The following is a 27477-nucleotide window of genomic DNA, read 5'->3' on the forward strand; positions in this document are numbered from 1 at the left end:
TTGAGTCTTCGTGTGTTTGTTTTATTTCGTCTCGCTCTTCTTGGTGCTCGCTCGACGATTCTCTTTTTCAAGGAGTCGGTACATTATGTTACTTAGTAGTTGGCAGATAAGTAGAATAAAGCAAAAAGCTTCTAAAGATGTTTATTGGGTGTGATATATTCCGCAACGTCAGTTATACTCTCAGGAGCGACCCTCTTATTGGCCTCCGTATATTATCAGGTCTCTGACCTGATCGAGCATATGTATTCATTTTTCCGAATGCGCTACAGCTCGCTCTCGAGAAACGACAGCTTGCCCTTTCCAACTCATCACCCAGAGGAGAAAGAGCGAAGAGTGAATGCACCTTATGCTACGTTATGGTACAAATAGCTTGCTAAATATCTTCTACTGATCTCCGACCTCTCTGCTACTGATCAAAGAGTACAACAATAACGAACGACCATGCGAGACAATACAAAACGACAGGGAGAACGCAAATGGTTAATGGCAGGAGCACACTGTCACGACACAGTTGGGGCACCAGGACACAAAAATCCTAACTGTGGATCGAAGGAACGAATAGATGCTAAACAAGTTCATGTTAGTACTGGGTCCAAAAAGCAAGGAAGTGAGGGCTCACATCAATCGGCCCGCGCTGTTTGTGGGCGGAACGGCCAGAAATCAGGATCTTGCGAGACCATCGGCGACATGTTCTTCATCAGCGAGACTGTAATCGGGTCATCGTGCTGGTATATCTTCTTCCATCCCCTCGAAGCAGAGAGCAATACGTCCCAGATCGCTTGGTCTTCTTTGGAGATGACGGCAAGCACGTCCGGGTTCAGACCCGCGATCCAGATATCGTAAGACGTGAAGTTGCCCCGTTTTTGAGTAGAAACGTAGCTGATGGAAGGTGTTCTCGATGCCAAAGCAAAGACGATCCGTATGATCGGCGTCTTGAGTATCTCGCCTGGTTTGAGAAAACCCATCGCCACGGAGTCCATGCTGTCGAAAAGCGAGGGCTGGACAGTCGCAGTATGATTTTCGTCATTTTTGGCCTGCATGAAGATGAAACCCTGCGTATCTCGATTCACTATCGCTGTCCCCAGTATTGTGGGTAACAGTGCATCGAACCCAGCCTGGCCATTGGCGCCCATCACCGCTACGCATCGAGCAATGAACCCTTAGAATGGTCTTCTCGTCGAGCCCGTTCTGTTCTTGCTGCTTTACAAAATGATTGAAGTGAAGGTTGACGTCGGCGAACGCTGCTTCGAGGGGGCGATCCATGTCATCTGGACTTTTGCAAACCGACGGTTTGATCTTCATGATGTCGACGAAGATGTCGGCTGGCTTGGAATGGGGGGTAGTGGGCTCAGAGGGAACGGTAATGAGTGCCCTCAGGAACGGAACAACGCCGAAGACACCATCTCGGATTTGATTATGCCGCACGACCTTGTCCCGGGCAATGGTGAAGGCGAGTAGAGCCACGAGTTCACCGCGGTCGCCCTGATGCACGGAGAAGCCACTGATAACGTGGGAGAGAGCCGCAGGTGCATTAAAAGCTACTCTGTCATCGTTCATAAGCAGGCAGGCGCCTTCCGAGACGATTGGCTCTGAAGGAATGAGCGTTGTGAGTTTGCAAAACGCCTCGTCGACCGACAAGCAGATGCGCATGTGGTGGGCGACTTGATCCTGCTCGGCTCTCGTCGAGGGGGTTAAGGTAGAGGACATAAACTCGATGGGCAAGCGGGCGGATAGGCATGCTAGTTCCTGATCGAGGTTCAGTTGAGTGGGCCAGGAATCGAGGTCGAACCTGATAAGCTTTTGAGCCGCGAATTCGACGATACCGTCGAGAAGTTGTTCGCGCTCTAATCCTTGGAGTCCTTCACCTGAGGCATAACGAGACGCAAAGCTGTGTGCGGTATAAATTAGAAGACTCCAACACCATAAAAAACAACTCACAGCGGACGACCCAGGCGAGCTTTGTAGGAGAGCGAAGACACCTCGAATAGATTCATTTGTTGCGAAGGGTACGGGGAACAGCACTGATCCCAGCCAAGAGCACAAAACGGAGGAATCAACACCAGTTCCCCATTCTCCAAACGAACAGAGTTGTCATCCTCCTTAGGGAGGAAAAACTGAGTGATATTGCCGGTGGTGGAGAGGAAGATGGCGAACAGAGGCAATTGTCTACATGACCTTAGAATACTGCCAAGATGAGATAACGGAGATAGCTTTGTAGTGTCCCGTATCTCGTTGGGTCTGGAGAGCGAATGAGCTTCGTCGAAGGCTAAGTAGAGGGCTGGAGCATGGATTCTTTCTTCCTTGTCTCCGAAGCCCCAATGACTGACTAGGGATTTCGCTTGGTCCACGACTGAAGAATCCGCTGAAGAACACAAGGCGGTTCATCAGAGGGGGAACTGGCTCTCAGCATATAAATCAACTCACTTGGGCCCCTAAAACGTATCGGCTCTGGTGAGGTTCCCTTCACGGTCACCGCGGAAGGCGAACGAGCTTTCAACGCAATATTAGCATCGTCGTACAGCTACGACGTGGGATCTTAACATACAAATAGGGTAACCAGAGTTGGTACTAACTCACCTCTACAGCTCGCTTGACGACGTCGTCGTAGAATGCCATGCGATATTCACCTTGAGCGTGGATCGTTTGGCCTTCTGACATCTTCTCTCTGAACCACGCCGCGCCGTTGTCACGGAGCCAAATCTTTGGATTGCCACCTTGCGTTTGGATGGCGGCCATGATAACCTGCTCACATTTCTCAAATAACGCGAACATGAAGGTGTTTATCCGAACCCTTGCGAGATTCGGGCTGAGAGCCATGAGTTGTCCAGTTTCGAGAAAGTTGTACACTTGTTCGTCAGACGGGGGGAAACCTACCGAGCATTGAGGTCAGAGAAACGATCCAGATGGCGACACCATACGTACCTCCAGTTCTAGGCTTACGAAGATTCACTGGTATGACAAAGTCGTGCTTGCTAAACTCGTCAACAGTCTTTGATTTTTCTGTTCCCGTCGATTGGACGATTGCGCAGTGAGGTGCATAAGCCTTCCTTATTGTCTTGTAATGACGAACAATGAGATTTTTGAGTGCCACATTAGCGCGGCCGACGAAGGTTTGATTCCACGAATGTTCCGTGGCTATACATACTCTAATATTAGGCGATCGAAGAATTCTAGAATACAATGATTACGAACCTTTAATGCTTGCCTCATAAAGCACTTCACCAGGCTGGCGTTGAATATTGGAGGCGCCTCGCAGTTCATCCACCCTGAGAACCTCTGTATTTGTGTGAGTAACATCGACGACACAGTCAATGCCTATGGTCAGAGGACTGACTAATGCGTCGTATCTCAATAAAACCTCTACCCGCAACCCACGCGCTATCCACCAGTTCGCCTAACTTCGGATATTTCGATAGTAATTTTGTTGCCTTGTCCTCGTCGACTTCGAACATACCCTGGCCGACAGCAGTCGAACAAATTGCGATCAAGACATCCACTCGATCAGCAGCTTTAAGACTCTTCCCTAGTACAAGGACATTATGAGATAAGAGCCGCTTTATCAACGTCGACTCCAACACCAGTTTATCCAGTCGACCATGACCTTCGTCGCTGATAGAATCGTACGTGATGGATTCGAGCTCTTGATCGGATACCTGCGCCTGGTCAGAAACATGGGGAGATATATCTGATTCCGAGTGGCCGCTCAGCGCCATTATAGACGTTACCATCGAGGACGACATGAAGATTCAGGATAGGGAGGGATATCGTAGAGTCAACCCAAAGGACTTGCTGAGTCATGCGCTTTCAAATAATATGGGGAATCGGCAATGTCCGAGAATCAATGTCCGCCGGTTACATGCAAGAGGTGCGCGGTACTGTTCTTGACTCGGATCTAAAAAGCTGTTTTCACTTCTGTACTCTACTTGGCGACTTTCCGTAGAGGATTTGTGTACTTTCTAGAGGCCTAGAGCACAGAAACGAGGCTCATATCAATTTTTGATTGGCTGAGAGCCTCGTATTTGTGCTTCTGTGCGTCAAGAAACACTCCTAGACTGCTACGGAAAGTCACGCACTCTCCCAACTTCTTCAATCTCCTTCGGCTTTTCTACATGCATAGTACGGGATTTCTGCTACAATCCCGTGAGTTCTGTAAATTTCTTGAGACCAAAAATGTGGCTCAACGTCGCTGCCGGTGGCGAGCACGATTCGGCCGCGCCAATTTGGCGCGGAAGTCGAACGGACCGCTTTCGACACCATTCGATTTTTTGCTGCTCACTCATTCGCTCACTCAACACAAACGTTGGCATATGTTGTGGGATATTAAAATCCGAGAACATGGTAAAACGTACGAGTCGGTAGCGTGAGAATGTACTCTTGCAATGGACCAATATGCGTAAATGTTGTGGTACGTGACCATAACACCAAAACCCTACCACGAGTAGATGTATCCTTCACCAGAGCGATCAAAACCGACACCATCCGGGATGGAACGTCAAACACCTCAAAGTACTAGGAGAACTCCCGAATTAGTTCCATAAGCCCATCAGACACGTAGATAGTGGAGGTGAACGTACTCATCGAGCGGTCCAGGTCATGCGAAGGCAGAGTATGTCCCAGTGTTCTCGAGTGGTCCCGTTCTCGACGTCGCCTCCAATGACGTCGACTGAGCAGGTGAAGACGGTAAAGACAGGCAAGTTGTGAGTACTATTGCATGCGTAGTTTGATTTGTGTACTCCTTCGGGGTGATGTACTCATATATATTGAGGAGAAGGCGAGACGAAAGGGTAACTGAGACGCTGATTACAGTGAAGAGATGTCACTGACACTTTGAGATAAACACCCGAGTCGATATATGGTACCTACCAGCTCGTTAAAGTCGACATTGAACTCTTAAGAGTGGGCTGAATAATGTACCAACGTCACATATCAGTAGGTTTCCTCTACCGGAAAACACTCCGTACATACTTCACCGAGCTGTCGATGGAAGTCAGTCAACATAGACAGTCATTCAGATGTTAATAGGAGAGAAAGAATCGAGCGAGCTTACGTAGTAGGTAAGTATATTCGGGATATGCATCATTACCATCATCCTAGTCGAATGATGGACTAAACCTGAGATGTGCTGCCTGTGAGAAGGGAGAAAGTGAGATATACTTACGCGAAGTACAGAGCACCTATTACACGGATGTGAAATATGTCTGGCATCAGAGATAACAACACAGAAGATGGGGAGGATTAGTGAATCCTACCGTCGCGACAGACCAATTCAAATAAATTTTCTTGACCCGACATGAATCTCCACTTCAATGCCTCCACGTTTGCGCGTCGCTCTTGAATTGATTTTGATATGATCAAAAGAAATATGAGAAGGTCGAATACAGCTTGAGCTTCCCAAGACGCGACAAGACCTGCAGGGCGATGGTATCACCGTGTCAAAAGTCTTCGATGAAGAATGACCAAGGTCTGAGAACTCACGAATTGCTCTATAGGTACATTGAGTAACCCATCACTACAGAAAAGGAAGTAGCGTACTCTGACTGTGGAGTATAAAGGATGCATCCTGGCATGCTAATGGATGAACCGTGTCCTGTGAGAGACCACTACGTTGTGGACGGTCACCATGTACCACATCAGTATCGTTCTGAGGAGCTACAGATACTGGGTGAACGCACCGTCACAGCCCCCAAAAGAACGACTGAGAAACATGCAATGACAACGATGATACGACGAGAGTTCCCATACAAGGCACATGTGCGTGTAATCATGGTCACTATCCAGCGTCATGATCAGCGTCTGTCATACTCTAAATGGTGTGAGTAAATGAGTCCAGGACTCACGACATACTAAAACTTGCGGAACAACAAGGATCATTTGACCAAATGTTCGGTATATCTTGCAACTGTCATGGTACGATTGCATGAGTGGATGAAGGATTCGAAGAAAACAAAGAAAACATACGTATGCTAACAGATGGGGCAACGTAACGGTCGCAATATGTCAGAGAGTATACACAAAAATAGTTATATAGGAACGTACGTTATCTATCGCGACAACATTAGCCAGGCCCAGAAACTTGAATGCTATATGGCCTATCATAGCTGGGTACCGATTGACTAAAAACCAGAGGGATGTCCTAGTAGTGAATGGCGCATTCCATATCGTCAAAATCTCGGCACTCAGTGTCAAAAGATAATCGTAGAGTAGAATGGCTGAAAACAATCTATGTCAAGGCTGAACCATTCGATAACAGTGATTCAGAAAGTAGATTCTAAACGCACAGAGACCAGCGAATCCGAGATAGTTGTGTATCAGTCTAGACGTGTCAATTTCAAACGCATCAGTGGATTCTCTTTGTGGAAAGTAGCCATCTGGGAGAGCTTTACGGACACCGTTGGTAATTGGTCAGGCATCGAAATTGAGGCGGATTCGTGCAGTGCCAGCTGCGTACGAGTTATAGATGGCGATGCAACGATAGAGCCTCTGCTTATAGATATAGGCAGAGAAATCTCATCAAAAGCAACGCACTGATCCAGCAGGATTCCGAGATCAAGATGCATGGATGCAAATATCATGCTCTACCTGTGCTCTGTTGATGCAGAACTACCGATGACCAGATGTAGATTGTTGGCTTGATCGTAGTAAACTGTAGACAGAATGTCATGACAAAGAACGTAGAAACATGATCATCAGACGCATTCGAGATCAAGGATTAGATACATCATGGCCGTAGTTGCAGTTCCATTCTGTGGCGTCCTGAACAGGACAAGCTATTATGAGAATTGAGCTCAAGAGGGATCATATAAGATGGCGCCTTCAGCGAACAGGATGACGCTGAATGAGAGGCGCATGACAAAGTCGTTTTCGATGAGGCAAGAAGACGTTGTTAGATCTGGGCGAATTCGAGGTCAGGTCTTATAAACGTTCGAGAAACGATGCGAGTCGCCCAGATAAAGCATAGAGCCGATAGTAGAGGCAACACGGAGAACAAGACTCCGCATGGTAGACATTTCGGTGCAAAGACGTGTATGGGACAGTTGATAGAATGCTTCACACAGTGTGGCCTATCGATAGCCGGGCTCAAGTTTTCAATAAAGACGCTGACAAAAGTAAGAGCCTTAGAGGGAGGGCGAACGTCAAGAGTTGGGATTTCGACATATTATTGCTCCCCAGACTGTATGGATGCAGGGCGGCCATCCAGTACATCCTCCATGCGACCAGCTAATAAAAGTAGTGAATGTGGGTGACGCATAATAGTAGAAGCCGCGCTGATATCGTTCGTATCACAAAGTTCAGAGTATAATGTAGCTAGGACGCTCGTGACGCTCGTGATGAATAGACCAGTCACGAGTAGGCCGCAACGCTAGATAGTTAGATCCACAGCCCATAGAACTTTAAGCGCCCAAGGAGTCAACAAATAGCGAACAGTCAAACCAAGAAAGGTAGGAACAGACGCGGAATATCAAGACAAGGCGAGGCGCCGGAGGTCATTTTAGCCTTCTCATTCTAGATCACGGTGGAGAAACACAGTCAGTAAATGATCGTCAGGGAGTACCAAAATAGAAATGACAGGACAGGGCTGTACTCAACGATTCGGAATATGTAGCGCGTCCGTTCTCGCCCCAGTATATTATGCAGACTTCATCCCTCCGGATGCGCTCGCACTCGATGAATAGTATTCCTACCCTCCACGTACAGTTTGTTCAGTGGACCACTACCTGAATCTTGGGATGTATTCGAGTTCTAACGGCAACGGCAGAGGAAGGGGCGACGGGGAAGAAGAAGAAGTGCAACGTTGGTGAACATCATCGATGAGTCCGGACGTCGTGCCAGTAAGCGTAGCTTTGAGGATAGAAAGACATACCTGCAATTCTTGCATGAAACCATGGGCCCTGCTAAGGTCAGCTCGAGGTGGTTCAGATCGGGGACATCAGAGGGTGTGATGCTGACGAAAGGATTACAGGACATCTGGAGGCTCCAATTGTCGAAAGAGCGATTAGTCGGACGGTACCTGCGGTTTATCGTTGGTTAATCAGATGGGGTACGGAGGGAAAGAGAAGGGGGACGAGGAGACAAACGAACGCAGGCCTATAATACCTACTAGGAACTTCTCGAGGATTCATTCATCAGCTTCATCGGGGATTAGACACACCATACTGCTCGTGGCCGGTTAGCCTGTAGCACATACATGCAGACAAATCAGACTATACATGGTTCATGCACCTGTCTCCGTTCGACCTACACCTCATGAATCGTCGTACGAGGACGTCCCACAGTCGCACGCCGATTCCTCAGCGACTCGGACGCTTCAACCCTTCGCTTGCCGTTACGGCCACATAACCACACGCACGATCCACACCCTTCACGATGTGCTCCTCATCGCGAGCTCGCTGCATACATTCTGCAAGTTTCGCAGCGCGGCGATTGTAGGCAACTGCAGTCTCTCGCTGGATAAAACGTGTTCGTATGCGACGTTGTAGATGCAATTCGTCCAGAGGTTAAGGAATCCTAAGCTCGTGGTGTCGTCGTCTCCGAATCGTGCGCCGTGGGGTTGGCGAAAGCGATGAAAATAGAGCGGGTTAATGTCCAAGTACACTATTCTGATAACATGGATGTTAGACTTGTAGGAAAAGGAGAGAGGAGAGAAAGGGACGCACCCTTATTTTGACCATCAATGATCCTCTCCGATCCACAGAATAGGTAGCCCACCAGACTGATGGACTCAGGTTTGAACACGCAAGACACATGTAGAAGCAGCGATACCACATCTCGTTTCCCGTTCTTCGTATCTTCAGGATGGTTGTGGAAGACAAGGTCGGCCCAAGAGTGAGAGCGATGACTGAGGGCGTGAGGTCAGCAGGTAGAGTGCCGAACGGCAGCGTACGAGCTATGTTTTCCGAGTCAGAAGAGTAAGTATGCGTCTCGTTGAACAGCGTCGAGATGGCTGAGTGGCATTTCGACTTTATTTGCAAATCGTCATGTCCGGGACTTGCCGCTCTTCAAAGTTCGGCGCCTGTTGGCAACTGCTCGCTCTCGACGCCGACGCTTGCCAGCGTTTCACCTCTGTCTGAGATCTACTTATGTTTTCAAGAGAATAAACTACCCTTCGTTCCGTGCATCTCAGACATACCTTGCCGCTCAGCTTTTCAGTTCCTTGTCTACCGTACCCGCCCGCGACCTGCATCATGATGCGCCCGAGATATTTCCCCAACCTATCTCTCTGTACACGACGATTCTTCTGTACTCAAAGTTCTGCGAAGGAAGAACACGCATGCCATGTCAATGTGATACAGACAGAAGGTGCGGATCCCGACCGTTTCTTTCCGTATACCTCTGGTCGGTGGATTCACGACGAAAGACACCAGCTTTCTCTTCGTTACCGTCGTTTCAACATAGATGCCTTGAAAGAGGTGGTGGCGCGCGCAGGAGGTGGAAAGACCATTCTCGAGATGGACAAGTTAGCAGAGGGGGCGTATAATAAGATCTTCCAGTGTAAGCTTGACAATGGTCTCGAACTCATCGCGCGCATTCCGACGATCCTCGCTGGGCCCGGTCGTCTCGTCACCGCGAGCGAGGTCGCCACCATCGACTTTGTTCGCTCCCAGCTTGGAGTACCTGTCCCTCGTGTCCTCGCATGGTGTGCAGACGCATCGATCACACCGGTCGAGACAGAGTACATCGTGATGGAAAAGGCGGCTGGGATAGAACTCGGCAAGGTTTGGGACAAGATGTGCTCGGACACGAAGGATGCTGTCGTCCGAGAGTGGGTAGATATTGAGGCACGGCTGCTGGCTCCCATCTCAGGGGGTTATGGCAGCGTTTTCTACCGCGGTGACATCGATCAGGCGGTTTCTCGCGATATAATGGTGGACGGCACTCGGCAAGATCGTTTCGTCCTAGGACCTAGCGTCTCCACGACATTCTGGGAGGGAGAGAGACGGGACATGGATATTGATCGTGGACCCTGTGAGTCTCCCGCTTTTACGGAACGACTGTCACTTAACGTCTGTCACAGGGAAAAATGCGCTATCGAGTCTTAAGGCCGAATCCCTTCGTGAGCGTTCTTGGATAGAAAAGTATGCGATCCCCAATCCAAACCCCGGCCCTTTCGATCCACCTGTGAACATCCAGCACCCTCCGTCACACCTCTCCCTGCTCACACGGTACGAATCCGTACTTCCTTACCTCCGTCCTCCAGCCCGTGGCGTGGTGCGCCCAACTCTGTGGCACACCGATCTACATTTTGGCAACATCTTCGTCTTACCGGAGGACTTAGCCAACGGAAAGGTCACGATCACGGCTGTCATAGATTGGCAGCATACCTCCCTGCGACCTCTATATCTGCAGGCTCGTACCCCTCGCTTCATTCGTTACCACCCACCTCCAGTACGTTTTTACTACCCGAAAAGTATCTCGCTGCCTGACAAGTTTGAACAACAGGAAACATTTGACCAGCAGGAAACGGCACTTCACAATGAGCTGACGAATCGACATAAACTGTACGCGGCGACCTGCGCCTCACGAAGTCCAGACTATTATCGCGCGCGCTCTTTCCATACTAGGGACCTCATCATACCACCGATCCAGTTCGCCGGTCGTATTTGGTCTGGGGGCTTTGTGCCTCTCCGGGAGTCCCTTATTCGGATTGTGGATCGATGGGACGCGTTGGGGCACGCCGGTCTGGCGTGTCCAATCGAGTTCTCGGCAGCCGAAAGGGAGATGCATGCTGTGGATGCTGCTGAGTGGCAAGAGACCGAGGATGTGCGTGTGTTGATGCAGGAGCGCATAGGTGTTCAAGAGGACGGCTGGGTGTCGGTCGAGGAGTACGATGATGCGGTGGCGCGGAATGAGGAATGCAAGAGAGAGTTCATGGAAAGTATGCCACCCGGTGAGGAAAGGGACGATTTCATGCGTGTGTGACCGTATCGTAATGTACCATAGTACTTGCTCGTGCGCTTGCGCTCTGCGCCTTAATACATACGACGATTTGCCTCGCGTGATGAGGTTGCATATGTAGACTGTGGACAGTCCGAGGGAGAAGAGCATTGTATATGTCCAGTCAAGTCAAGAGTGGGAAAGCAATATTTCGATACCTCAATGCCCAGCACAGATCAACACAAAGAAAAGTGAGACTCGAGGAGGGAGGATGTTGACAGTAGAGATCAGTGCCAGGGTAGAAAACAGTTGGGCCACAATTCTCTGTGGCGCAGCCGCACCGCGCTTTGAAAATCCGAATCTCCGTCGTGGGAGCCGCCTCGACCGCAACCTCCCTATCTCGTCCTTGCTCTGAACACTCGGTACTAGTCTTTCTCTCTCTAAGATACCTACTCTCTCTGCCATAAAACTCCTAGGAATACTTCGAAGAGCGAAGTTCCGCATGTTCGTTCTCATGCTCGCCATCGCCATCGTCCTCCACCTCGCTTTCCGACCTCTCCCTGTCCAACGCCCACCGTTCCTTGCATTTTTATGTCCTTGCTGTGTAGCATCTGGTACGACGGAGTGTAGCACATTCTGAAATTGCTCGCCGCTGGTGCTTTGTACAACTCGAGTGTTCCTCTTATCGTCTGTTCTCCGACTCCACTTGCGGCTTGCTTAACGAACACTGCACGATGGGCGAGTTCAACCTTGGCGCGGACAGCATATATACGCCCAACTCCTCAGACGTGTTCATCATCTAGGGATTCACGTACTTCATGAGCGTAGCCAGTGGCGGAAGATGGCGCTTTGTACTAGTGCGAGCTATACGGTGCGTGCTCGCGCTGATATATATATTTTTCGCTTTTCGTCCTTTACTACCGGAGGACAGGTGAGAAGTCCAGTAGATGTTGATCTTATTTCTGTGCTAGGAACCCAGTGTCTAATTCCCCGACGCCTACCCCGTTGGCGGGTTGAGACAATGACGCGCTCGTAAAGGTTACCAGCTCCAGCTTGAAAACTTTCGATGGTACGATCCGTCTGCTCCTCAGTCCGTAACGCGATGCTTAACGGACGTACAGTTCTCATACACCACGTACCTCTGTCTAGCCTTATCCGGCTGTTACTTGTCGTGAAATGCCATCGACATTCAATATGGACCAGCGGAAAGGCGAACGAGACGGCACAACTTTGTTATCGCTGGAGGTGCTTCCAGACGACGAGGCGGAGGCAGCTAGATAGGGAGAGTGGAAGGAGCCAGATGTTATGAATGAGTTGGTGACGACGTTTACAGGTGAAGTTTATTTTTGCCCACCAATTCTCGTTCAATAATTTTCTTCTTTCGTTTTTTTTTCTTTTCGACTTTCCACCTGCACCTGCTTGTCTATCCCTCGTTCCTCTCGTTTCGCAACCTTTGCCTTCCGTTACATCGACATCTCTCCGCCTCCGTTTATCTTCGCCCTTCTTCGACTCTCTTGTTCCTCCACCAATTAGCTCATCATCACGGATCCACATTGCCCTCCCTATCGCTCCTCCGTTTCCACTCCACCCCACTCTCTATTTCTACATTTTTCCCCTTATAGCTAACGTCCACTTCATCCCCGTTCACTAGCGCACTTAGCAGCCGCACGTCCTCTAGCCTTCCGTCTCTACCCGCACACCCACATCGCCACCTCAAAAGAAACCAACACCCTGCTGCGTCCACCGATCTCGCCAGACTTCGACGATACCGATGTGGAGCGGCTGGCGTAGTTGTGAGTGTGTTGCTGTGTCACTATCAGGTGGAATCTGATTAGTTCTCTCGGTACATCCGTTCTCTTATTGATGATTCTGGATTCGGTTTCACTGCGGACAGGTACTAAACATCAGAGCCTTTACGACATACGTACAAGACAATCTGCCCCGGAAGCGATGTTATTAACCGAAGCGAGTATATTTCCTTCTTCTCTATTATTACTCTTCGATGCTATGCATCATCGACTTGTGAGCGGAACACGTCTACGCGAGCCAGGCTTGAGAGGCAGTAAATTCTGCTTCTCTGAGCTCGTGACTTCGTCCCGTTATTTTACTTCTCCATTGTAACGTCACTCCCCTTGTGTTCTGTCGTTGCTGCTGGAGTTCGTGGTGGGGATGACATGACCGATCTGGCATCGTACAATGGATCCACTCTGGTTAGTACCTCAAATTGCGCTCCTTGTCACTCCGCAATGTACACCATCACTGAGATGCACTGGGCCACGCTTGCTATCTGCGTAGAATTTATGAAGCAAAGGAAGAACATGGAGAGAGCGAGTGCGGAACTTCTTGCTCTGATCATGGATTGCTACGGATTGCGTTGATCAATCATTACTTTGCTCTGTTCTGCGTCTGTTTGCAGGACCGGGAAGTAGAGCAAGGATGCTGAGAACTCGATCAATGAGGCGGAGGCGTTGGCCATACCGTCCTAAGTTAGACTTGGATCAGTTATGCACTGTAGTGCAAGTCGAAGAATCGGAGCAGCAGAACATGGTGCCCAGCTGTGTTGATTTGTGGTTACCAAGATAGCACTGGAGCGATGTTATGCATTTGTGATCTCGACCAGGTCGATGTACAAAATGCATGCATATCGAGACCGACGAAAAACAGAGATAAGATTTATCCAAGCCCTATATCGTGTGCTTGCTCTGCGGAAACATCTACCATGACCACCCCTTGTTTCCGTTCACATATACACAAGGCTATGTTCACCACCTGGCATCGACAGCCCATTCCTGTCTTCCCTTATATGACATCACCCGCGATCACTCGATTGACACCCACACCGCCATCCTAGATTGTAATACTTTGTGGTTAGATCCTCCTGAACATGAATTCTAAAAGTTTAACCATACCATTCATGATTGGGACGTTGTTTTGTATGACTCCAAAGGCTGATTCTTGTACAGTTCATTGGCATAGCCCACTACGAGCTCTGCAAGTGCACAACTACACTTCTTTCGATCTCCTTTGAAGTCCTTAAGTGTTTTCTTGACACTGGTGAGGACAGTCTCCCTGAATTCAGGCATGCAATCCAGCCGCTTGATAGCCTCTTTAATGAAGTTCCATGGCTTCCGAGACTTTTTTGCGGTCCAAATGCCTAGAATGCAGGTGACTGTGGGATATGAGTGGGGTTACATTATGCAAACAAAGAAGACAAGGAATATGACCGCACCAGCAATGAACTGGATACAAGGTGCCATATGGAAGCTGGCAGACATATCCTTGAAACTAAGCTATATAAATCTCACTCAGAGAAACATGTCAAATGGAGAGACAGGATTATGGTAGTGTACCCAATGTTGGATTGTTCCTGTAATCAATCTTCTTTCTTCTAGGAGCTCATCACCCATCCTTGTCTACAAAAATTGATGGAGGGGAAACAAACATCACTTCAGGAAGCAAATGCTAAAATCTTATACTCACAGGCTAAGAAGGTGGAGATGTCATGGACAAGGGTCAGCTCTGAGGGCTGGATCATGTGGGGGTACTCACATCCTAAGAATGTGGGCATTTCAAGGGCAAGTGTCAGCTCTGAGGGCTGGATCACTGGGAGGGTACTCACGAGCTACAGACACAGAGATGTGCAGAGCAAGGGTCAGCTCTGAGGGCTGGATGACATGGAGGGTACTCACGAACTACAGAGATAGAGATATTGAGAGCAAGGGTCGACTATGAGGGCTGGATCACACAGAGGGTACTCACAAGCTACAGAGACAGAGATGTGCAGAGCAAGGGTTAGCTCTAAGGGCTGTATCACATGGAGAGTACTCACATCCTAGGAAGGCAGAGATGTTGAGGACAAGGGTCAGCTCTCAGGGCTCGATCACACAAAGGGTACTTACTGTCTAAGCAAGTAGAGATGTTGATGACAAGGGTCAGCTCTAAGGGCTGTATTACACAGAGGGTACTCACAAGCTTCCGAGACAGAGATGTTGAGGGCAAGTGCAAGGGCAAGGGTCAACTTGATGCATTATCCTAGGTTTTCCTGTTTGGACCTACATACTGGAAAACTACCATAAGCATGAAAACCACTTGACAACTTGATGTTGTGCACAATACACTTACATTTCTCCAGAAGGGCATCATCCATAGTGCATCATAAGTCAATTCTTCAGCTAGATGCTTTGAAGAAACCGCAAGCTGCAGCATTTGTCCAAGTCGTGTTATGACTTTGTCACTTTTTGCAAGGACGGTCAGTATTAGTCACGGGTATGGCATGCAAGCATGATACATATGTCTACCTGAGGGCATTCTGAAATACTTCCTGGCAAACTAAGCGTGCTGATGCCTGTTGTGACATTGCAAATGTGGTGGCTAGTCCAGTGATCCATATCGTTTTATGAGTCTTCTCTGAAAGCATGGTGCACCCATCTCCATGATCTAGATATGAAACAGCAGTCAATGGGTATCATCATGTAGGAAAATTATAACTCACGATGTGTCTGTACGTAACCGGCAGGTGGGTATGCAGTTCTCCTCATTGGTTTCATAATATTCTTCTGCGCATGTCTCCGTACTTCTTCTTTACTCGGCTCTCGCCCGAGTAATTTATCCTTCACACGTTCAGCGAGAGCTTCATACATTGTCAAGACTACGATTACCGGAACTGCAAAGAAGTCAATTATCGCTACTTAGACACATGTCAAAAATAGTTAACATTCACCTCCAACGTCTCTTTCGAAGAAGGCTAACTCAAATGATTCACTGGGAACCCTCGGATTGTCCATTGGCAAGCAGAACCTATACCATCATGGAGATAGTTGCCTCAATCTGACACAAAGTATCGACCACTTATTACACATACCAAATTGCGTGTATCTGGTCTCGAAGTCTTGGCTGCGCTCTCCGATATTCTATGAATGACCAGATATGCTCGATGCTCGATTCACCCAGCTCAGATTCGGGACCCGATTCAATCCCGCGAGAGTCATGAAATACCAAATATGGGTTGCTTGGGTAGCTGATCTCCCATTCAATCATGCTCATCCCGCGCTGGAACTTGATCGTCAACAACAGTTCGAATGCGGACAAGAAACCAGACATACTGTGAGCCCCGACTTGAGAATATGGACGTTGTCATCCTATCATCATCACTTCAGCCATCGTCTTATTTCAGGTAGGAGACGGGTACTGTGTACACCTACTGGCACTCGAATCAATTTCCCGTCTCGATCTCGAAACTCGGGCTCTTCTCCAGTTTCGGCTCCGGCCATTTTCTTTAGAATTGTTGTCTTTCCAGCGTTTCGCCTTCCGACAATCAAAACGCGAAAGACATGGGAGTGTGTTCTCAATTCTTCGGCTGAGATATCCATAGTGGTGAGTCCGTGATGGGGGATTGAAAGACGACGGAAAGAGACGCTTACGACGCAGCACACAGCTTGCGCTAGGACCACTCTCACTCCCACGGCTACATCGACAGAATATCATTACGTGGTCGCGTGAGGCAGGCGGTACTTAGGTGGGATATTCCAGCTGTTTCCATACAGAGAGAAGCAGCCTCTAGTAGTATGTGCCTATTCCTCCGCGTGGTTCGCACCCATCTCAATTTCCGCGAAGGGCCTTGCTCGATACCCCCTCCCCCAGCAACTGTGTTCTCAGAACATCGTCTTCAAGTTACATCTAGTCTCGCATCCGCTGTAGACCGAATCTCACGAGGAAATCTGCACTCTGCGCGCTCGGGTGCGTAGAGTTCTCGTTGCGGCACATACCCTGCATCAGTGGCAGTGACGTACTTACGATAGTTGTTTGGCTACATCCATCACTTGTTTGTGCACATAGAAAACATGAGCCCTGCCTATCGTTCTCAAAACAGCTGTCACTCACCCACAACTCTTGATGAGCCTGCTTCCCTCTACTCTTGACTATAACCATGGCTAGTACCGAGGAAGTCCTAACGTTTGAGGGTGAATTAGAGTCGACAGTCGACGACATCCTCAATACCTGCGAAAAGTAAGCTAGACTATCGCATCTTTGCGGTATTCTGACTTGCATGCACTGTACAGGTTCCGCATTCTCGTAGTGGGAAGGGTCAGCTCGAGTTTTCCCCCACACTCCGAGTCGTTCTCCTGTTGCTGCGTGCTCACTGAGCTTACCTGGGCCATATTGTAGAGCGGAGTCGGAAAGTCACATTTGGTCAACGCCGTCTTCGGAGCCCAATATACAGTGAGATGAAGTTCATGTCTCGTCTTCTATACTCATTGATCACTTGCGAATCATCCTTGCTAGGTTGTACAGCACGGACGCACAGCCGGGAGCTCAGATATCCGCTGTGAAATCCAATCTGAGCAGAATCCTCGCTTGATTCTACATGACTCTCAAGGATTCTCTCATGGAGATGCTGCTAACTTCGAGACTGTAAAGAAGTTCATTCATGAACGTAGCAGCATGCCTGAAACCAAGGACAGACTCCATGCAATATGGTAAGCTCTCTCCGTTCATCTATTTACGCAGAATATCCATCCTGATATTTTGACCAACGTGCCAGGCTCTGTACCACGACTCCGGCATATGGAGAGCCTTTGCTAGAGATTGGAGACGAGGAGATACTCCGCCTGCAGAAGGATATCGGTGCGTTCAAGTTCATACTGAACACGTTCTGCGCGTTAGCTCATTCTTTCTAGGCGTGCCGATTATCGTCGTGCTCACGAAGTTTGATCAGCTAGTGACGAGCCTTATGCCTCCTGCGCAAGAAGAAGATCTTTACGGGGACGTAGAGGAGGGCTGGGATATGAATGATGGCGAATCTGATCTAAGTAGTGATCCCGCGACTCCAGTGGCTCAGGTAGCACCTATCGACAAATCCATTCTCTCTCTCGGTCATGCAAAACTTCAAGAGTTTGTGACATCTGAGGAGAAACTTAACGGTTTCCCCTGGGTGGCGATATCAGGTGTGTACTACTGAGATACTCCATGAATGTCGTCGTGACTGACCCATTTCTGAACAGTTCATCCAAATTACGCAGACACGCTGGATGAGCTTATCGAGACAACACGTGGATGCATCGATCAATCAGTACGCGTCCTCTGGGCTATAACTCAACAAAAGAGTACTGGTATGAAGATCAGAGCTTCGATCGAGTAAGTTCTCTGTCGGAACTGTTTCTGGCTTGAGGATGTTCACTGAAACCATCTACTACCACAGCGTTGGAAAACAACGTGAGCGTGGAAAGATCGTTTGCAAGTTATATGGCTTCATTCATGATTTCGTGACAAGGTTACTGGCGCGGGCTATCCACAGCGGTGAAGTTGCCGGGGAGGTCACTCGATAAATGGCTTGCAGTTGTCCACAAAGAGATCGTTCAGTGAGTAGCGTGATCTTTCCATAAGACGTTGATGTTTGACGCTTTGGCAGGCTCTGGGGGTTGTACGACCCGGACAAGGCGCGTGACAGCTTACCTTTAGTCCATTCTAGTCCATTCCGGCATGAGTCCTGATGAAAGTCCGTAACGGTATAGATTCTCGCTCCCGCGTCTAAGATCACTACAGCCACCATCTCTGCACTTCAGGCCGATCTAGTCGAAAAACGTAGTGGGATCCTGCAACATGTGTATGTATACATGTCGTTTGTTTTCTACTAAATCCGGTTCAACTGACGTACTAACCAGGTCTGCCGGCACCATTACTACTGTCGCAGGCATCGTATCTGGTGCGTCTTTCCATCCCTCTAACCAGCATGCCGTTTTGGCTTATCTCCTGCTATTCAAGGAATCGTTCCTCCAGCGGCCCCGTTCGCGATGCCCATCGCCGTCGGTCTGGTCTTTGCGACATGGGTATACGAAGCCGTCGCGGTCACGTACGTATATCCACTATGCCATATTACATAGAATCGACATTGATGGAATTGCCTCTAGTCCCGCTATTCTGCGAGGCATGATGGGCTACATCGTCGACCTCACTATCGTCATGCAAAGTCTATTTCTCCTTATGCAGGCTCGTCGGGAAGCCTCGAAATCGACTTTGGTCACTAAAGAGCTCTTCGAGCTCGCCTTGCGCTCCTATACGCACAATGTGGCGCATTCTCCGAGCAGTGCGCACGATGCAATACGGTCGTTCGCGACACGTTCGAAGGCTTTCAAAAGCCAGGAGGTTATCAAGGAGGTTGAGAGGCTGATTGAAGTTTATCGGTTCCAACCGTCAGAGCGTTTCGTTACAGAGGCAAAGGGCTCCGTCGGGTCCGAAACGAGCATGACTAACTGAGGGTGGAAATAAGGAAGATGCGTTGGCGGCTTTTCAGGACTTTCTTTGTTCATTTGTATCTGTATATTCTCCTTGCCGGCGTCCATTGTATACATACGTCCATGTGTGTAACGTACTTTGACTTTGTATGGTCGAAAGTAGCGTCAACGAAGCACAGAAACAGCGCTTTTGTGGCGTAGTATTTAGTGCCACACTTCGGACTCGGGCCACAGACATGCAGGAAGGCTGGAGCTCGAGTGGGATGGCTGCATGCGCACCAAACCATCATGAAAAAGGTGACAGGACGTACGAGGCAGCTAAAGGACGCTCGACAATTCTTGATTCCCGCCTCCGAGTCGAAGAGTCTGAACACCGTCTTTGGGTGCAATTGATGCGTAACTCCTCAAGAGCACGTAGGTTGGACTCGATACGTTGCATAAGAGCAAGAGAGATACCGCCGGTAGGGGCGAGAAGCAATTCTCGGGACGGTGAACCGTCATAGAGGCTCCAAAGGTAGTCACCACACATTCAAGTCCCATCCCAAATCATACCAAGAAAAAGTGGCAAAAGCAAATATGCGAGGAACGATGAGAGACAGAAAAGACAAGAAAAGACACGCACCATACAGCTCACACTAGTGCAAATCGCCGTATTTCCACCACTAGCGACGCTCATGAATTGCGTAAATCCCTGGACGATGTGGTCTCCCAAAGGCAGAGTAGACTAGACTTCAACCGGGCAAGTGAGGAACGATGGAGACGTCCAGAGTTGGGGCATAAATGCTGTCAGCGCTGAGGTTGGACGTTGAACGTTGAATTTGCCCATCGTGCAGTCTTCGTTAAGCGATCAGCAGGCAAAGTTCGAGATGAAGAGGTAATCGTTCCAGAGTTTCCACTGTGTGGGTATGGAGTCGAGGGAACGGTTCAGGGAGAAGAGCATGTCCAGTCAAGCCGCCACTTGACCGCCACCGAAGCAGAAAATTATGAACCCTAGCCCTAACCCTGAATCAAGGTTTCTACGTCGTGACGAGCTTGTCGTGCAGCCAACCTGATGCGCATACAACATCTTCCACAGGTTCGTCGTCGTCTACCCTTTGCTATTGGATGCTCGCAGGAACCCGACGCACAAACGAAATCCAACGTATTTGCTCTCCTCTGAAAGTAGGGCACCTTAGCGTGACTTTCGCTCAATGCCAACTAAACATTGACAAGAGACTTAGCTGCATACGTCCGAGTCTGCTCTGGTCGTTCCCTAATCTCTGGTAATATCTCAGTCTGGGAAGTGATATCCATTCCATTATAATTTCAAGTCTATGCAGAGGTCTCTTTGTAGAGGTCTCTCCAGTCGCAGAGGTGCGTTCTCCCCATTTGTGACACGCGAACGAGCACCAGTTCATCTCCATGGATGGTCACGACAGTGTCTCGTTCTCCTCTTTCCTCAGCGCGATAGCTCTTTCTGGCAATGATATCCGACCCCTATACACATCTCTTCTTTGGCCAGGCATCTAGCACGGGTTCCCCAAGAACGCCGTTCATGCCTTTCCTTCCCATCTTCTTGACTCGCATCGGTTCAAGGATCCCTCGTCCAGCCGCACTGGTCAGATTATATATGAACGTGTGCTTTCAATTTTTGCTTCTTGGTGTGAGTTCTGCTGGTGAACCTCATCTCAGCAGTAATCTTGATGCAATCCGCGCAAGTCTTGGCAATAACTACCGATCTCTCGCCGGCGTTATCCTCAGATCTTTTTTCTATGATGGCTAATCTTGGGCGTGCTCTGCAATTCTTCCTCCAGACTCGTGGTTCAGCACGAAGTTTAGGCCCCTATTCCAAATACTCGACTACTCTATCGCTCTGTATCCACTCAAACCCCTCCGACCCGCGCTCTATACAGGGATCGAATGCTTTAACTTGTTGCTTCGGTCGCCTTGTTCACAGCTTCGATATAAATATAAACTTGCTTACGATGGATGCACCTGCATCTGATGGTTTTCCGTTCGATGCAACCTTGATACATTTCGATCTCGCGACGAGCTGCCGTTGATGGAACGATGGTCAATTTCAGCCGGATGATCTTCACAAACAGAGTCTCTTTGTTTTAGCTCCACGTCGATGCTTTCGACGTTCACGATACTTATACGAGCGTCTGGAAGAGAATACACATCTTTTGCTCCACCTCATCGTTAGAAGTAAAGTCAGATCCTCAAGTAAACATTGATCTGCAACGAATGCCCTGGTGTCCCACAACGTTCGCTCTTCTAAATAGGCCTGAAAGATATCATGGTGCTGTCGAGTGATGTTATCTTTCCCTGCTCACCTTCTCTTGACGGTCTCCGTGTGATGAAACCTAACGGCGTGGGAGGTACGTGACGACGAAATCTTATAAAATACAGACATCACTATTGACTTCCTTCCTGGCCCAATTTGGTGCTCTTCCTGCCCTCCACAGCGAACCCTCATAGCGCCTCTCCCTTGCATAATTTACAGCCCCACTTGCTCTATTATGTCCGTATATGTAATTGTGGACGATTCGGACAACGGCATTGATTATTCGCCAGTGGCGATTAATGCCAACGGTCAGATAAGCACCTCTCCCCAAGCCGAGGTAGATGGATGGTTCGTCGCTGGAACTGGTACGTGCCTGTATTTCTGCGTCTTCCCTGCGGATTTCAGTATTGATTGCTGGATTGAATGATCTTGAATTAGGAGATCCAAGTGAGTTCCTCAAGACGACGTCTGGATCCGGTCTGGCATCATCGACGATGACATATACATTCGATGGTGCTTACACTGCATTGTTGTTTTTCTTGTCCAACGAGACCTGATTTGACCACAAAATATATCCACAGGATCCTCGATCTCCGTTTTTGGTACCACACCTGGAATCAGCGTAGGGACCGTCAATTACACCAGCACCAGTGTTTCATTCAGTATCGATGGAAGTACATCCTCAACCATAACTACTCAAGTTCCTCCGAACACCCGTCGCCACGTCCCTTTCTTCGTCTCTCCTGCACTCTCTCCTTCCTCGCACACACTCGAAATAAAAGTCCTTACGTCTGCCCCTGCGACGAACGAGTCCGACTTCCTCGTCGACTATCTCATCTACAACGCACCAGTAAACTCGACGATACCTACGGATACCGATGGACAACTGACTAGCTGGATATTCATCGACGACCGGAGTCCATATTTGAACTACTCAGAGGGCGGGTGGTCTGATGATGTACTTAATTTTCCGGGGCAGGCGGACTTCAACCTTACGGACGCGAGCCTCAACTCCAGCGTGACGGGACCAACTGGACCGTCTTCCACAGTCTCTTTGAACCTCACCGGTACGCTGCTCAGTCTACACATATCACCCAATACTTCCGTCATACTGACTTTCGTTGCATCCCCGTGTTTGTGAACGCAAACAGGTACCTCCAGCATCAGAGCATACGGAATGATCATCGACCCTGCCACCATCCTCGGCACTTTTGCGTTCGACGGACAGCCTCCATCTCCACTCTCTCTTCCTTCAACAACGGCATCGTATCCAGTATACAACTGGGAACTTCTAGACGTCTCCAACCTTGCCTCGGAGGACCCTCATACCCTCGAGATCAAGGCTGCCGCTGCAAATTCGTTTTACCTCGATTATATACTCTTGGATGCCGGATCCGCGTTCATTACCGCTCCTTCGTCTCTTTCGTCATCGACGAGTGCGGTTTCTCAGCCTACGAGCACGGGTGGCGGGCGTGGAGGCGCGACATCGAGCAAACATACGGACGTGGGTGTGATCGTTGGTGGCGTTGTTGGTGGTATCGTGGCACTGTGTGCTGTGGGCATATCGGTGCTTGTATGGTTGCGGAGAAGACGGAGATTATCCCGTTCAAACGATAGTATAGGAAGAGGTACAGTCACTGAAGACAGGTATTGCTCGAGAGTCGAAACGCTGGAGGGAGGTATGCCTGCTGGGGTGTATCAGGGGCATACCGCTGACTCGCGTGAGTTTGGATCCGCTCTCGGCATCATTCCTTTCCCCACTTCGAGTCATCTTACAGTGCTTTTATATTGTATATAGCATACACGACAACGCCGTCTCCGTTCGTGCAGACCTCACGCACCAACTCAGCCTACCTCAATTCACGGTCTGCCAGTGGAAAAGTCGGAAGTGACACACGCACGCAGGCTGGGACCGTACCTTCAGCTTCGCGCTACGAACCACACACGAACACGCACACGAACACTAACACAAACACGTCGGACATTGACACACCTACCAGTAGAAGAGTGGCAGGAGGGACTTCAGTGGCGTCCTCTGGCGAGGCCATGTTCGTGGAGAGTGATAGTGGTTTGAGAGGGATTGTGGGGCTTCCGCCGCAGTATACCGCAGAATAAATATTAGGCAGTGGTATCCTCACTCGTTCGCCTCTAAATCGATGAATCATCCACCTATTGTGCTAATCCAACGATCGCTAATTTTCCTGAACTCCGTATACCCTTTTACCTAGTGTATTACTTACTCTAATTCACCATCCGCCCCATGTGTACGTTTCAACTTTCCATATCATCATCAAAAATTCTCTTCTATGTACGGAGACTACTAGGGGCCGACAGCCACGGAGTACGTTTCAAGGAAGACATACACTTGCAAAGCTCAACCTAGGTATCAGTAGAGGGATAATGAATACTACTTCGGTTCTACTACACGCTTCACTATCCCGCATTCATTTGTGCTGTCAGTACTTTTGATACCAGATGGGGACTAAGACGAATTTAATGCTCTCAGGAATGGACACATTTGTCCACAACAACCCCATTTCGATTCGAATCTCATTTACCTTGCACTTTTGCACATGCTCTGGACGACATACAAAGATGAGTCTTGAAGGTCGCCAAGCATCTCACCCCCTCGTTTTCCAAGACTCATCAAAAGCTTGCACTCAGAACCATGAATCCCAGCTCACTCAACCTTTCCTTCCTAACCGTGCTTCTCTCCCTCTTCTCCGCCGTGGTCGCAGCTCCCATCCCTACCCCGGAGGTTCGTACGATCCATACGCAACCACACACCGAACCACTATATAGCGACATTGATTTAATGATCGTATCGATAGGTTCCAGGCAAACGCGACGTAGATACCTCGATCGCATGCAACCCAACCCGGCCGGACTGTGGCGTGAGTGGCATTCCTGTGCGTTGCGTGTCAAACATGAAGCTGACGATAAGTCTTCTACGTCAGTGCACGAACAAAACCTGTGGATGATCTTATGATGTGGTGGTGTCAACGACAAGGGACAGGGGTTTAGGAGATACGATCGATAGTAGGAGAGCAGTCTTGTTAATATTTCCTAAGCATTACGATGGCAAAGAAGAGGGTGTGCGGTTTGCTCCAGGAGTGAATGTAGTCGGGGTGATTCAGGAGTGTCCAGGCTGTGTCGCGGAGAAGATAGGGTTGGAGAGACTTGAGTTCTCGTGTAACATTGTCGCGAGTCATTCAAATCGACTCACCGGAAAGAGTTGACGCCTTGAGGTCAATGATGTTTTGGCCGAGGAGCCCTTCCGTCTCGTCCAACTTCTACTCCCCTGAACAAGGTCTCATCCCTTCTGTCAGCTCATTCAACGCGCCCTCGAGAATCTCACCCGGCTTGAGCGCAAGCGCGTACCTATCCTCATTATTACTAGATCATTCCCGTTCGAGACGCAGTCTACTGGAATATCGCCAATCCATAGCATTGTTCCCAAGTCTGAATCGTGTACGAGCACGGGGAAGATTATCGAGAGACCCCAGAGCCAACGGCGCGATACACCACCTGTGGAGGAGAGGAAGCCCCCATATCGAGGTAACGATCGGAGACCATCTGATCGACCTCAGAAGGAGCCGTGCGGGATAAGACATAGCTAACGTTTTCTGAGTTTCCCGACGACGGTGTCAGGAGGCTAGACGTCGCGATCGTACACGAAAAAAATGGGACGGATGGGAGATGTACTGTCAAACGTCGAGCTAGGCCAGCATAGAAACGACGCTCATGAGATGCGAGCAGACCATCTTTACAGTTCGGACGCAAATATTGAGGGGCCAGAGGTTAGAGTGGAGGAAGCCGGGTGTGAGAGGACGGACACGCGTTGAAGAGGAAGTATTCGGAATGAAATGGGATGAGCAATGGATTCGAGAAGAATGAGACGACACAAGCTCAAACTCGATGATAAGAGCGAGTTCTGCGGTAGGAAAAACACCACACGGCCACACGGCTTCGACGAGTAAGATTAGCATTCCAAGTAATGACTATCATGAAAGCAGACATGCCTCACATACAAAGACGCGTCGATCCTTGAATCTCGCCAGATTGGCCAGGGGTGTGCATAGAGATCATGCTCGACGACAGAGTACCGTTGATTCAGAAGTAGGGACGCGCGATCAGTGCATATAGAAAGAAACTCGATAGGACAAGCGGAGCAGTACCATAGTCCCGACACAGAGGAAGCTAGTTAGATCTGTCCGGGGCTGACAGCTCTGAGCTGGGCAATGAAATGTCGAGAAGAGGTTAAGACCGAGAGAGGTTCGAGTGGGTTCGAGTTAGCCCCTAACCCTGAAACAGGGTTTCTGGACGTGGCGACCGCAGCTCCTCCTCATCAGCCAACTTCTTTCTCAACATCCTGCTATTCCGTGCTCAATCAAAATGCCTCGTCCAAAGTCGTCCGACGATATCGCGGAACGCGAACGAATGTCTACCTTCATAACACTCGCTACTACTGCTTTGCACCACTACTGCTTTGCACCATCATCAACCTGACGAACCAGTGGAGAGCAAAACAGGCGCATATGGCATCCCTTACTTTGCAACATTTCGCCACTCTCTTAACCACGGGAACCCTTCCCAGTACGAAACATACTTCTAGAGATCCCGCTGACAACCATGTTGTCGCCGTCACTGCGACTACTTCTTCCCAGCGCATCAATACCCCCATCACCGTCGCTCAGAATACACACGAGAAACTCTCTTCGTCGGCATACCGCATGCAGTGGCTAGACGAGATGTAGAGGGAAAAAGTAATCGTCGCTGGTGGATTCAGAGAAAGTACGTTATTTTCAACTTCAACTCTGTCACAGATTAGTACGACGAATACTGCCAGCGAATACTCACATTTTGGATCTTGCTAGCCCTGACATGTATTTTGAGAATTTATCTGCCGTCTTCGAACGTTTTCGTCAAGCACTGTACGATCCCAAACTGAGAGACGACGACATACGAGACCTCAAAAAGAAATTCAATCTCTTTGTCATAAATCACACCTTCCCTCAGATCATCGCCCGCATCCTCAAGGGCAACCAGTTCTGGAAGAATCATCCCATCGACGTCCTCGCCGTACACCTCCAGGATCTTCGTGCACAGCTCAACTTTCCGAAGACAATCAAGGTCCACAGCACCTTTCTCGTCAATTGGCTCCTAGCGAAGCACATCGTCCCTGACGTTCGGCGTACAAACGGGGCCTCTTTTCAAGTCACTCCAGACGCCATGGACCTATGGGCTCGCGCTGTTGCAGATGCTTTCATGACCCCCAAGACAGCCTTGATCAATGAAGGCGACAAACGCAAGTCTAGTCTCGAGCTGTAAGACACAGTCCAGGCGCTCAACCAGCTCTTGGCGCTCCGTGCACTGTTGAAGTGCGTGATTGTCGAATATCTACTCTCGAGCGAGGAGCTTACCGGACTAACGAACCGTCCGGTGCTGTCGGCGTCGATCGTGATATGTTTCTTCCATATCCTCCTCTCTTGTTTTCGCGTATTTTGTGCCGTTAACAAGCATAGACATGACGCAGCGGAAGTGAACGGTTCGAGTGATGCAGGTTATAAAGGTGGTGGAGAGGTTGTGCCGCACGTAGAAGGAGGTGCATTAGCCGTCACCGAAGAGGAGGACGATGTTAATGTCGAACTCATGTTCCTTTCTACTACTAGTCGTATTTCCATTGACACTTACTCGCTGTAGTCATCGCCGATGATCTTCAAGCCGATAACCCTCGCAACTCCATCATCCGGTATTTCAAGACGATCGTCGCCTGGACCGAAGCGTCTGAATCACTTACCGCGAAGGACTTCTCATCGCCTATAACGGCACACGTCCTCACCATCCCTCATCCTCATGGCAACTCTATCGACCACCATCTCGCCATCTTCAAGGCAGACATCCTGAAAAACACCGCTTTCTCGGAGGCGGAAAGGATTCGGGCTCGCGACTCCTTAGAGCATCCGTCTTCGTTCTCGGTAATCAGCGTGGAAGGTGCGACGGTCCACCCAGGAGCGTTTACGATGGCCCTTTCTCGTTCATTTCACACGAAGGATGTCGCAAAGGAGTCTCAAGAGGCGTTAAGCCTAGATGATGAAAGCCGTACGG

At 49.3% G+C, this 27477-nt stretch overlaps 8 protein-coding genes across 8 annotated transcripts; 6 read left to right on the forward strand and 2 right to left on the reverse strand.

Moving 5' to 3' along the window:
- Positions 1-620: 620 nt before the first annotated feature.
- STEHIDRAFT_173203 (uncharacterized protein) lies at positions 621-3743 on the reverse strand (the record flags this gene model as incomplete). The annotated part of the gene is made up of 8 exons (XM_007311606.1): positions 621-1052; positions 1111-1888; positions 1939-2362; positions 2425-2521; positions 2578-2870; positions 2923-3135; positions 3193-3276; positions 3335-3743. The coding sequence occupies 8 exons, from the start codon at positions 3738-3740 to the stop codon at positions 621-623; spliced, it is 2727 nt and encodes a 908-aa protein (XP_007311668.1).
- Positions 3744-7914: 4171 nt separating this feature from the next.
- On the forward strand, positions 7915-8802 carry STEHIDRAFT_126579 (uncharacterized protein). Its single transcript, XM_007311607.1, has 3 exons — positions 7915-8008; positions 8080-8597; positions 8655-8802. Exon 2 carries the CDS (start codon positions 8208-8210, stop codon positions 8475-8477), a length of 270 nt encoding a protein of 89 aa, XP_007311669.1. The 5' UTR covers positions 7915-8008; positions 8080-8207; the 3' UTR covers positions 8478-8597; positions 8655-8802.
- Positions 8794-10917, forward strand: STEHIDRAFT_135848 (phosphotransferase family protein; the record flags this gene model as incomplete). Its single annotated transcript, XM_007311608.1, has 4 exons — positions 8794-8823; positions 9291-9963; positions 10013-10383; positions 10438-10917. 4 exons carry the CDS (start codon positions 8794-8796, stop codon positions 10915-10917), a joined length of 1554 nt encoding a protein of 517 aa, XP_007311670.1.
- Positions 10918-13784: 2867 nt separating this feature from the next.
- STEHIDRAFT_116689 (uncharacterized protein) lies at positions 13785-15972 on the reverse strand (the record flags this gene model as incomplete). The annotated part of the gene is made up of 11 exons (XM_007311609.1): positions 13785-14041; positions 14353-14424; positions 14492-14564; positions 14632-14634; positions 14702-14704; positions 14772-14774; positions 14995-15106; positions 15171-15309; positions 15365-15535; positions 15593-15669; positions 15734-15972. The coding sequence occupies 11 exons, from the start codon at positions 15970-15972 to the stop codon at positions 13785-13787; spliced, it is 1149 nt and encodes a 382-aa protein (XP_007311671.1).
- Positions 15973-16798: 826 nt separating this feature from the next.
- On the forward strand, positions 16799-19125 carry STEHIDRAFT_116690 (uncharacterized protein; the record flags this gene model as incomplete). Its single annotated transcript, XM_007311610.1, has 14 exons — positions 16799-16878; positions 16932-16956; positions 17038-17091; positions 17155-17348; positions 17414-17496; positions 17550-17816; positions 17874-18006; positions 18071-18084; positions 18143-18230; positions 18281-18329; positions 18384-18475; positions 18534-18574; positions 18634-18721; positions 18753-19125. 14 exons carry the CDS (start codon positions 16799-16801, stop codon positions 19123-19125), a joined length of 1581 nt encoding a protein of 526 aa, XP_007311672.1.
- Positions 19126-21604: 2479 nt separating this feature from the next.
- STEHIDRAFT_135849 (uncharacterized protein) lies at positions 21605-23484 on the forward strand (the record flags this gene model as incomplete). The annotated part of the gene is made up of 5 exons (XM_007311611.1): positions 21605-21734; positions 21808-21882; positions 21951-22436; positions 22521-23146; positions 23200-23484. 5 exons carry the CDS (start codon positions 21605-21607, stop codon positions 23482-23484), a joined length of 1602 nt encoding a protein of 533 aa, XP_007311673.1.
- A 553-nt stretch (positions 23485-24037) lies between these two features.
- Positions 24038-24989, forward strand: STEHIDRAFT_116692 (uncharacterized protein; the record flags this gene model as incomplete). Its single annotated transcript, XM_007311612.1, has 3 exons — positions 24038-24127; positions 24201-24263; positions 24699-24989. 3 exons carry the CDS (start codon positions 24038-24040, stop codon positions 24987-24989), a joined length of 444 nt encoding a protein of 147 aa, XP_007311674.1.
- An 806-nt stretch (positions 24990-25795) lies between these two features.
- Positions 25796-26378, forward strand: STEHIDRAFT_126580 (uncharacterized protein). The gene is made up of 2 exons (XM_007311613.1): positions 25796-26163; positions 26247-26378. The coding sequence occupies exon 1, from the start codon at positions 25908-25910 to the stop codon at positions 26124-26126; it is 219 nt and encodes a 72-aa protein (XP_007311675.1). The 5' UTR covers positions 25796-25907; the 3' UTR covers positions 26127-26163; positions 26247-26378.
- The last annotated feature ends 1099 nt before the right edge of the window (positions 26379-27477 follow it).

Source organism: Stereum hirsutum (assembly GCF_000264905.1).
Source record: "Stereum hirsutum FP-91666 SS1 unplaced genomic scaffold STEHIscaffold_29, whole genome shotgun sequence".
Lineage (NCBI taxonomy): Eukaryota > Fungi > Basidiomycota > Agaricomycetes > Russulales > Stereaceae > Stereum > Stereum hirsutum.